The following is a 12,052-nucleotide window of genomic DNA, read 5'->3' as shown; positions in this document are numbered from 1 at the left end:
CCCACGTGCCACAACTACTGAAGCCCGTGCACCTAGAGCCTGTGCTCCGCAACAAGAGAAGCCATGACAATGAGAAGCCTGCGCACCGCAACGCAGAGTAGCCCCCGCTCGCTGCAACTAGAAGAAAGTCTGCGCGCAGCAACGAAGACCAAACGCAGCCATAAATAAATAAATTTATATATATATATAAAAAAAAGACTCACTCTGTCCTGGGCTCTGTTCTCAGTACTTTTTTTTTTTGGCCACGCCCCATACCTTGCAGGATCTTAGTTCCCTGATCACGGATGGAACCCGGGTCCTCTGCAGGGGAAGCTCAGAGTCCTAACCACTGGACTGCCAGGGAATTCCTAACTCAGGGCTTTAGTTCTATCATCTCATCAATTCTCACAGCAGCCCTGCCCCATCATCATGAAGACACTGAGGTCCCCAGCCCACCTGCACACCCACACAACATGCACTCACACACACATGTGGGGCCTGACCCTGAGAGCTGGTGCAGCCACCAGGACCATGCCTACTTTACAGATGAGGAAATGGACACAGGAAGCCTGCTAACTGCACCAAAAAGTAGTAGGGCATTGGGTCAGAGCGGGCACTGGGCCTCTGGAGCCTCGTGCTGTTTGCTGGTTTGTGTGGAGAGGTGGGGGGGCTGGGTTGTGGAAGTCCTGACCACATGGGGGGCACGGGAGGCAGTGTCATCCTTCTGGGGAGTGCCTAGCCCCAGCCTGGGTCCCCAAACAAGGCTGATCATCAGAATCACCATGGAGACTATTAACAAGACAGATTCCAGGGTCTGGGCCCAGAACTGCCCATTCAGATTCTCCAGGAATGGGGCCCAGGGATCTGAGCAGTTACAGAGCTCCCAGGGGATCCCGGGGCACAGACAGGGAACTTCTTCCTACTGCTGGCTTGCGGGCATCCGAGCATCCCAGTTATACTTTGGCAATGACTGTACTGCATAGCTGTGGTTTTTCACCTGTCCAATATTTATGCCTCTGTCTTTTGATAATAAGACTTAATTCCGTGTTGCTGCCGCTGTTGGCTGAGAAACATCTTTTTGTTCACAGAAAACAAGATTATGTTCTTACCAAAAAAGATGAAACCAGCTGGGTTACTTTCAAAAGACAAGCAAGTGAGCACTGCAGACTAATGAGTAAGATCAATAAGAATGTGATTTTGGCACTTTTAACGTTGACAGGTTCTGCATTTCTGCTGTTTCAGTTGTACTACTACAAGCACTATTTATCAGCAAAGCCTTTGAATGCTCTTCTGTCAAAAACAACAGCCGTGGCTTCAAGATGGCAGAGGAGTTAAGACGTGGAGATCACCTTCCTCCCCACAAAAACATCAAAAATACATCTACATGTGAAACAGCCCCTATAGAACACCTACTGAATGCTGGCAGAAGACCTCAGATTTCCCAAAAGCTTTGCTTTTACCATTCGTCCTAGAGTTCTATCTGTCCGTTTTGTTGTTGTTTTTTTAGTATAGTTTTTAGTGCTTGTTATCATTGGTGGATTTGTTTTTTGGTTTGGTTGCTCTCTTCTTTCTTTCTTTTTTTTATTACTTTTTTATTTTTAATAATATATTTTTTATTTTAATAACTTTCTTTTCTTTTCTTTTTCTTTCTTTTTTTTCCCTCCCTTTTCTTCTGAGCCGTGTGGCTGACAGGGTCTTGGTGCTCCAGCCAGGTGTCAGGGCTGAGCCTCTGAAGTGGCAGAGCCAGATTCGGGACATTGGTCCACCAGAGACCTCCCGGCTCCATGTAATGTCAAACGACGAAAGCTCTCTCAGAGATCTCCATCTCAAGCTAAGACCCAGCTCCACTCAACGGCCAGCAAGCTACAGTGCTGGACACCCTATGCCAAACAACTAGCAAGACAGGGACACAGCCCCACCCATTAGCAGAGAGGCTGCCTAAAATCATAATAAGTTCACAGACACCCCAAAACACACCACTGGATGTGGTCCTGCCCACCAGAAAGACAAGATCCAGCCTCATCCACCAGAACACAGGCACCAGTCCCTTCCACCAGAAGCCTACACAATGCACTGAACCAACCTTAGCCACTGGGGGCAGACAGCAAAAACAACGGGAACTACAAACCTGCAGCCTGAAAAAAGGAGACACCAAACACAGCAAGTTAAGCAAATTGAGAAGACAGAGACACACACAGCAGATGAAGGAGCAAGGTAAAAACCCACCAGACCAAACAAATGAAGAAGAAATAGGCAGTCCACCTGAAAAAGAATTCAGAGGAATTACAGTAAAGATGATCCAAAATCTTGGGAATAGAATGGAGAAAATACAAGAAACATTTAAGAAGGACCTAGAAGAACTAAAGAGCAAACAAACAGTGATGAACAACACAATAAATGGAACTAAAAATTCTCTAGAGGGAATCAATAGCAGAATAACTGAGGCAGAAGAATGGATAAGTGACCTGGACGATAAAATAGTGGAAATAACTACCGCAGAGCAGAATAAAGAAAAAAGAATGAAAAGAATTGAGGACAGTCTCAGAGACCTCTGGGACAACATTAAACACATCAACATTTGAATTTTAGGGGTCCCAGAAGAAGAGAAAAAAAAAAAGGAATGTAGAAAATATCTGAAGAGATTATAGGTGAAAACTTCCCTAATATGGGAAAGGAAATAGTCAATTAAGTCCAGGAAGCACAGACAGTCCCATATAGGATAAATCCAAGGAGGAACATGCCAAGACACATATAAATCAAACTATCAAAATTAAATACAGGGACTTCACTGGTGGCACAGTGGATAAGAATCCACCTGCCACTGTAGGGGACACGGGTTCGAGCCCTGGTCTGGCAACTAAGCCCGTGCGCCACAGCTACTGCAACTACTGAAGCCCACGCACCTAGAGCCTGTGCTCTGCAACAAGAGAAGCCACCGCAATAAGAAGCCTGTGCACTGTGACGAAGAGTAGCCCCCGCTCGCCGCAACTAGAGGAAGCCTGCACGCAGCAACGAAGACCCAACACAGCCAAAAATAAATAAAATAAAATAAATTAATTAAAAAAATTAAATACAAAGAAAAAATATTAAAAGCAGCAAGGGAAAAGCAACAAATAACATACAAGGGAAATTCCCATAAGGTTAAAAGCTGATCTTTCAGCAGAAACTCTGCAAGCCACAGGGGAGCGGCAGGACATATTTAAAGTGATGAAAGAGAAAAACCTACAACCAAGATTACTCTACCCAGAAAGAATCTCATTCAGATTCAACGGAGAAATTAAAACTTTCACAGACAAGCAAAGGCTAAGAGAATTCAGCACCACCAAACCAGCTTCACAACAAATGCTAAAGGAACTTCTCTAGGCAGGAAACACAAGAGAAGGAAAAGACCTACAATGACAAACCCAAAACAATTAAGAAAATGGGAATAGGAACATACATATTGATAATTACCTTAAATGTAAATGGATTAAATGCTACAACCAAAAGACACACTGGCTGAATGGATACAAAAGCAAGACCTGTATATATGCTGTCTACAAGAGACCCATTGCAGACCTAGGTACACATACAGACTAAAAATGAGGGGATGGAAAAAGATATTCCATGCAAATGGAAATCAAAAGAAAGCTGGAGTAGCAATTCTCATATCAGACAAAATAGACTTTAAAACAAAGACTATCACAAGAGACAAGGAAGGACACTACATAATGATCAAGGGGTCAATCCAAGAAGAAGCTATAACAATTGTAAACATTTATGCACCCAACATAGGAGCACCTCAGTACATAAGGCAAATGCTAACAGCCATAAAAGGGTAAATCGACAGTAACACAATCATAGTAGGGGACTTTAACACCCCACTTTCACCAGTGGACAGATCATCCAAAATGAAAATAAATAAGGAAACACAAGCTTTAAATGATACATTAAACAAGATGGACTTAATTGATATTTATAGGACATTCCATCCCAACAACAGAATACACTTTCTTCTCAAGTGCTCATGGAACATTCTCCAGGATAGATCACATCTTAGGTCACAAATCAAGCCTTCGCAAATTTAAGAAAATTGAAAACATATCAAGTATCTTTTCTGACCACAACAGTATGAGACTAGATATCAATTACAGGAAAAAAACTGTGAAAAATACAAACACATGGAGGCTAAACAATACACTACTAAATAACCAAAAGATCACTGAAGAAATCAAAAGGAAATTTAAAAATACCTAGAAACAAATGACAATGAAAACACAATGACCCAAAACCTACGGGATGCAGCAAAAGCAGTTCTAAGAGGGAAGTTTATAGCAACACAATCCTAACTCAAGAAACAAGAAACATCTCAAATAAACAACCTAAGCCTTCACCTAAAGCAATCAGAGAAAGAAGAACCAAAAAACCCCAGTTAGCAGAAGGAAAGAAATCATAAAAATCAGATCAGAAATAAATGAAAAAGAAATGAAGGAAACAATAGCTAAGATCAATAAAACTAAAAGCTGGTTCTTTGAGAAGATAAACAAAATAGATAAACCATTAGCCAGACTCATCAAGAAGAAAAGGGAGAAGACTCAAATCAATAGAATCAGAAATGAAAACGGAGAAGTTACAACTGACACTGCAGAAATACAAAAAATCATGAGGGATTCCTACAAGCAACTCTATGCCAATAAAATGGACAACCTGGAAGAAATGGACAAATTCTTAGAAAAGCACAACCTCCGGAGACTGAACCAAAAAGAAATAGAAAATATGAACAGACCAATCACAAGCACTGAAATTGAAACTGTGATTAAAAATCTTCCAACAAACAAAAGCCCAGGACCAGATGGCTTCACAGGCGAATTCTATCAAACATTTAGAGAAGAGCTAACACCCATCCTTCTCAAACTCTTCCAAAATATAGCAGAGGGAGGGACACTCCCAAACTCATTCTACAAGGCCACCATCACCCTGACACCAAAACCAGACAAAGATGTCACAAAAAAAGAAAACTACAGACCAGTATCACTGATGAACATAGATGCAAAAATCCTCAACAAAATACTAGCATACAGAATCCAACAGCACATTAAAAGGATCATACACCATGATCAAGTGGGCTTTATCCCAGGAATGCAAGAATTCTTCAATATATGCAAATCAATCAATCTGATAAACCATATTAACAAGTTGAAGGAGAAAAACCATATGATCATCTTAATAGATGCAGAAAAAGCTTTCGACAAAATTCAACACCATTTATGATAAGAACTCTCCAGAAAGTAGGCATAGAGGGAAACTACCTCAACATAATAAAGGTCACATATGACAAACCCACAGCCAACATTGTTCTCAACGGTGAAAAACTGAAACCATTTCCACTAAGATCAGAAACAAGACAAGGTTGCCCACTCTCACCACTAGTATTCAACATAGTTTTGGAAGTGTTAGCCACAGCAATCAGAGAAGAAAAAGAAATAAAAGGAATCCAAATCGGAAAAGAAGAAGTAAAACTGTCATTGTTTGCAGATGACATGATACTATACATAGAGAATCCCAAAGATGCTACCAGAAAACTACTAGAGCTAATCAATGAATGTGGTAAACTGGCAGGATATAAAATTAATACACAGAAATCTCTTGCATTCCTATACACTAATGATGAAAAGTCTGAAAGAGAAATTAAGGAAACACTCCTATTTACCATTGCAACAAAAAAGAATAAAATACCTAGGAATGTTTTACCTAAGGAGACAGAAGACCTGTATGCAGAAAACTATTAGACACTGGTGAAAGAAATTAAAGATGTGATACAAACAGATGGAGAGATATACCATGTTCTTGGATTGGAAGAATCAACATTGTGAAAATGACTATACTACCCAAAGCAATCTACAGATTCAGTGCAATCCCTATCAAACTACCAATGGCATTTTTCACAGAACTAGCACAAAAAATGTCACAATTTGTATGGAAACACAAAAGACCCCGAATAGCCAAAGCAATCCTGAGAAAGAAAAACGGCGCTGGAGGAATCAGGCTCCCTGACTTCAGACTATACTACAAAGCTACAGTAATCAAGACAGTATGGTACTGGCACAAAAACAGAAATATAGATCAATGGAACAGGATAGAAAGCCCAGAGATAAACCCACACACATATGGTCACCTTATCTTTGATAAAGGAGGCAAGAATATACAATGGAGAAAAGACAGCCTCTTCAATAAGTGGTGCTGGGAAAACTGGACAGCTACATGTAAAAGAATGAAATTAGAACACTCCCTAACACCATACACAAAAATAAACTCAAAATGGATTAAAGACCTAAATGTAAAGCCAGACACTATAAAACTCTTAGAGGAAAACATAGGCAGAACAGTCTATGACATACATCACAGCAAGATCCTTTTTGACCCACCTCCTAGAGAAATGGAAATAAAAATAAAAATAAACAAATGGGACCTAATGAAACTTAAAAGCTTTTGCACAGCAAAGGAAACCTAAACAAGACGAAAAGACAACCCTCAGAATGGGAGAAAATGTTTGCAAATGAAGCAACTGACAAAGGATTAATCTCCAAAATATACAAGCAGCTCATGCAGCTCAATATCAAACAACCCAATCCAAAAATGTGCAGAAGACCTAAATAGACATTTCTCCAAAGAAGGTATACATATTGCCAACAAACACATGAAAGGATGCTCAACATCACTAATCATTAGAGAAATGCAAATCAAAACTACAATGAGGTAACACCTCACACCAGTCACAATGGCCATCATCAAAAAATCTACAAACAATAAATGCTGGAGAGGGTGTGGAGAAAAGGGAACCCTTTTGCACTGTTGGTGGGAATGTTAATTGATACAGCCACTATGGAGAACAGTATGGAGGCTCCTTAAAAAACTAAAAATAGAACTACCATACGACCCAGCAATCCCACTACTGGGCATATACCCTGAGAAAATGATAATTCAAAAAGAGTCATGTACCACAATGTTTACTGCAGCTCTATTTACAATAACCAGGACATGGAAGCAGCCTAAGTGTCCATCGACAGATGAATGGATAAAGAAGATGTGGCACATATATACAATGGAATGTTACTCAGCTGTAAAAAGAAACAAAATCGAGCTATTTGTAATGAGGTGGATGTATCTAGAGACTGTCATACAGAGTGAAGTTAAGACAAAAAGAGAAAAGCAAATACCATATGCGAACACATATATATGGAACCAAAAAAAAAATAAAGCCTCTGAAGAAACTAGGGGCAGGACAGGAATAAAGACGCAGACATAGAGAATGGACTTGAGGCCACGGGGAGGGGGAAGGGTAAGCTGGGGTGAAGTGAGAGAGTGGCATGGATATATATACTCCACCAAATGTAAAACAGATAGCTAGTGGGAAGCAGCCGCATAGCACAGGGAGATCAGCTTGGTGCTTTGTGACCACCTAGAGGGGTGGGATAGGGAGGGTGGGAGGGAGACGCAGGAGGGAGGAGATATGGGGACATATGTATACGTATAGCTGATTCACTTTGTTATACAGCAGAAGCTAACACATCATTGTAAAGCAATTATAGTCCAATAAAGATGTTAAAAAAAAAAAAGACTTAATTCCTCCTTCAGGAAGCCACCCCTTCCCCCGGCTCAGTCCATGTGGTCTGATAAAGGCTGACATCATCCTCAGCTCCAGGGTACATGACCCAGGACTGGCCAATCATGAAAGCCTGTCCTCCGGCTCACAGTGATTGGTTTAGCGGTGAGCATGTGACCTGATGATCAGTCTCAGGACTTTCACTGAGGCAATTAGGAAAGAAGAGCTTTGTTTCTGGGAAGAGTGCTAAGCTTGTGGGATGTATGTCTGGCATTGCCAGGGTCTTCCATGTGGAGAGAGCCAGCCAGAGAGCAAAGTCAACTGAGAGAAAAGATGAACCTAGGTGGAGAGAGATGGACTCCTGATGACAGCATCTGAATGCCTGGATCCAGCCACATCTCAACTTAATACACCCCTGGACTTCTCATTTTGTGAACCAAGGAATTCCCTGCTTTGCTTAAGCTAGTTTGAGCTGGGTCACTGGCATCTAAAAGTGTCTTGACTAACATACCAACTATTTCTAATTTTAAAAAAGCACTGCAAACATATAAAATAGGCACTGGCTCCAGCCTGTTTTTCCCCTAGCAAGACCCAGATTATTTAAAGAAAGAAACTCCCATCAGCCTCACTAGTTAGGGCCCATTGCCTGACCTGTGCCTAGGGTCCACTTACTAGTCTCATGGCTACTTTGCATCCGTGGGCACTGCAGGTCCTTCCTGGTGCTGGGGTGCTGCTTGCTGAGCCATTGTAGTTGTCCTCAAAGAGGTCAAGAACCACCGGGTGATGGGGGTTCTGCTCATTGATAAAGACCAGGGGCATGTGGTTCCAGAGGGTGAGGTTCAGGGCCCTGGTGGCGTTGACATGGCTGAGCTCAGGACCCAGGATCCTCTCCAGGACTGCCTCCATCAGTTCATCCAGGTCCTTTAGCAAATGCTTGACTTTGGAGTACCTGTGTGGGAGGGAGAGCAAGTCAGGGAGGCAAGAGGCAGCTTCAGAGCAGAACGACTGTAGTCTGGGAGCCCCTCCTACTGCAGTGTGGCTGCCACCACATGTGAGAAGAATGCTCCTCCACCCCAAGCACCCACCTCTCTATCTACCCACCCATGCATCCATGCATCCTTCCACCCACCTGCTCACTCATTCATTCACCCAGTATTTGGTGAGCATCTACTATGTGCCAAGTACTGTGCAAGGCACAGAGGATATTATGGCAAACAAGACAGAATGGGTCTTTTTCCATATGAAATTCACAGGCTAGTGGGAAAGAATCCTAAGAGCTTACAGTTATTGATCACTTACCATGTGCCAAGTGCTAGGTGCTTCCTACATCTTTTTATTTAATCTTGGCCAAAATTCTATAATCATCCCCACATATGGATAAAGAAACTCTGGGAGTTGCTGTGATTTCCTGAGCTCATCCCACTGATGAGGCCGCAGAGCTGAGATAGGAACCTGGGTTCGGCGGGCTCCCGGAGATGTGCTGTGTAGGCACGGGGCTCTGACTACTCCCTGCCAGGAGTGATAGAGAATGTTGGGGGAGGGACAGGTCTGTGATCCTGAGGTCCTAATTCTCCAGCAGCAATTTGGGGAACAGGAGCCGGTTTCAGGAGGGAGAAGGCAGATGGGACTGTGGGGCTGGGATCCAGGATCTTCTCTCAGCCCCTGAGGCTCCCATATTGAAAATGGTGACCAGTCAGTCTGGCAGAAATGTGTCCACACCAGTGGGTGTTCCCACCAGGCCCTGGGTGGGGGCCCCAGGCCCTGCACCCCAGTCACTCCAAAACCCAATTTATCCAAGACCTTGCCCCAGAGTGTGGTCTCCAGGGTGGCGTGTATCAGCTCTGGCTGGAGGACTTCTGCAGGAGACAGCACTAAACCCTGGACACAGGCCCAAGTCCTGTTATGAAGGTGTACACCAGCCAGAGCTGACACCAGCCTCAGATGCTGATACAACCTGTACCCTGACCATCAGACCAGCCGCCTCTGTGCACACAGGGAGAGGAGGATTGGGTAGGTGGCGGGCTGCGGGGTAGGGGCTGCTATTACAGCCTAGATGTCCACAGCTGCTGTCGAGCTTGGTAAGTCCTGTGTTGGAATTCATGGGCTCTGGGTTTGAATTCCATCATGCCACTTAATATCTGTGTAACTTTGGGTAGGTTAACCTCTCTGAGGCTCTGTTCTCTCATCTACAAAATGGGGGGGGGATTGAAATATTTACCCTAGAGGGCTTTTGGAGGATTCAATTAGGTGATGCTTATAAAGCAGGGTGTGTTATTATTATAATTATTAAGAGTTTTCTCAAGTAGCTTCAAAGACCACGGAAGCAAGGAAAAGCAGCCGTATTACTAGAAAGAAGTGACTTTCTGATAGCTGGAAATGTAATCAGGAAATATGAATTCCCTTCCAGGACCTTCTTTTGGACAAGAACGTTCCCTGAGACTCAGACATGCTGGCCCTTTTGTCAAGTCCTTGAATGCACCAAGCTCTGTCTCACCCCAGGACCTTTGCATGTGCTGTGCCCTCCACTTGGGGCATTCTCTTCACTCTGCCTGGCTAACTTCTACTCATTCCTCGGGGCATTTTTCTCTGCCTGACCCTCTGCCTTTCCTCAACCCAACCCTGACTAGGTTGGGTGTCCTTGGGTGTCCCCTTCCTAGGCCTTGCCATCAAGTGGTTAAACAGTGGCAGCTCTGGAATCAGATCAGGCCTGGATTCAAATTCTACAGTTGCTCACTGTGTGTCTCTGGGCAAGTTCCCTCACTTCTCTGAACCTCCATTTCCTGACCTATGAATTGAAGCTACTATAGCAGTGCCCACCCCTAGGGTGGTTGTGTGGATTAGAATGACATGAATTACCCAAAGAACACTCAACACGCTGCCTGGTGTTTCGTAAGCACTCAATGTATGGTTGCTATATATATTTTTTAATCCTCACAATTACAATGATTTCAATATTTATGGAAAAAAAAGATGAATGTCTGTTTTCTCTGGTAGGCTGTGACGAGGGCAGGCATGTTGTTTTAGTTACTGATGTATTCCTGGTGCCTAGAAAAGTTGCTGGCAATAGTAGGTGCTCAATAAATACACATTGAATCAATAAATAGACACTGGCATGCCTGAAGGCAGGGACTATCAGGTATTTTCTGAGGTTCTTTTTAAGCCTGGGAGGTTATTTTGAATCTTCCTTGCTACAAAGGGATGAAAACAAAGAAGGAAAGAGAAAGAGAGAAAGGGGGAAAAGGGAAAGAAGGAAGGAAAGCTGGAAGGAAGGAAAAAAAAGAAGAAATGCAGCCCCGCTGAGACCAGCCACGCTCCAAGGACCACCTACTGGAAGGGGCTGGTGTTGCAGATGGTGACGGCGGGAAAGTCCATAGCCTTGAAGCCGATGGAGAGGGAGACGCTGACCTCCCAGCTCAGGTAGGTCCTGATGAAGACACCCCATTGCCAGCAGACGAGGGAGGTAAAGAGCAGGGTGAGCACGAACCACATGGCCTTCTTCTTGGGCCCCTCACAGATGATGCGTTTGGGGCCATGGGTGTTGGTGTTGTCACAGTACCACACCAGCAACTCCTTGTACGTGTAGCCAGGGCCCTTCTGCAGCCGGTGCAGGCACTTGAGCAGGTACCTCTTTATGTGCATCGTGGCTCCTGCAGATACAGCCGGGACAGCCACTTCAGATACCACAACAGCCTCCCGTCCCAGGATCTCCCAGTCATGGCCAGAGCACGGGCACTGGGGACAGGAAGGCCCTCTTTCTATCCCTCCCTCCCTCCCTCCCTTCCCTCTTGCCATTTATCATCCATCCATCCAACCAACCCCAAAGCATTTATTGAGTGCCTACTGTATGCCAGGCACTGAATTAGCCCCTCTGGACTCAATGATGAGCAAAATGGACAAGGTTTCTTCCCTCTGAGAATTTCCAGCTTAGTGGACAAGTTCCTTAAACTCTTAACTCCTCAGGTTCTCCATGTGCAAAACGGGGACAACTATACCTAGTTTTTATAGGATTGCTGAGAGGGTGAAATGAGGTGAAACGTAAAAAGTGCCAAGTATAGTGCCTGGCACAGGCTAAGTGCTCAATATGTTAGCTACCATTATTACTAGCTGTGAGTGCTGAGACAGAGGTCAACCAAATGGTTACAAAATGTGATAGGAAGGATTGGAGTACCCAGAAGCAGTAGAGGGCAGTGGTTAAGAATGAGGACTGTGGAGCAAAATGTCTGGCTTTGAATCTCGGCTCTGCCACTTTCTAGCTGTGTGACTTTGAGCAATTCACTTTCTCAGTGCCTCAGTTTCCTCATCTTGTAAAATGGGGATAATAACGGTCCCCACCTCCCAGGGTTGATGTGAAGACTGAAATGAGTGAGCATATGTAGAGTGTGGATTAATGCCTGGCACCTGTCAGCTACTGTTATTACAAAGGGGGGCCCCCGAAGTCTGGGAGTCCTTGGAGGAGTTGAGTTAAAGGACAGAAGAGGAGTGGTGCTGGGA

The 12,052-nt window shown here is 43.9% G+C and overlaps 1 protein-coding gene across 1 annotated transcript in view; it reads right to left on the bottom strand.

Annotated features, from left to right (window-relative positions):
* SCNN1B (sodium channel epithelial 1 subunit beta) overlaps window positions 1–11,206 on the bottom strand; it is a 31,217-nt gene extending 20,011 nt beyond the window's left edge. The window contains exons 1-2 of the mRNA XM_007449980.1: window positions 10,890–11,206; window positions 8,234–8,510 (exon numbers count right to left, since the gene is read on the bottom strand). Coding sequence (XP_007450042.1) covers window positions 8,234–8,510; window positions 10,890–11,200 — 588 coding nt within the window. The 5' untranslated portion in view covers window positions 11,201–11,206. The remainder of the gene's footprint in view (window positions 1–8,233; window positions 8,511–10,889) is intronic.
* Between the last annotated feature and the right edge of the window lie 846 nt (window positions 11,207–12,052).

Source organism: Lipotes vexillifer, unplaced genomic scaffold, assembly GCF_000442215.2.
Source record: "Lipotes vexillifer unplaced genomic scaffold, Lipotes_vexillifer_v1.1 scaffold811, whole genome shotgun sequence".
Classification (NCBI taxonomy): Eukaryota; Metazoa; Chordata; class Mammalia; order Artiodactyla; family Lipotidae; genus Lipotes; species Lipotes vexillifer.
Note: the sequence above shows the minus strand (reverse complement) of the source record. Positions and strands in the feature narration are given on the sequence as shown.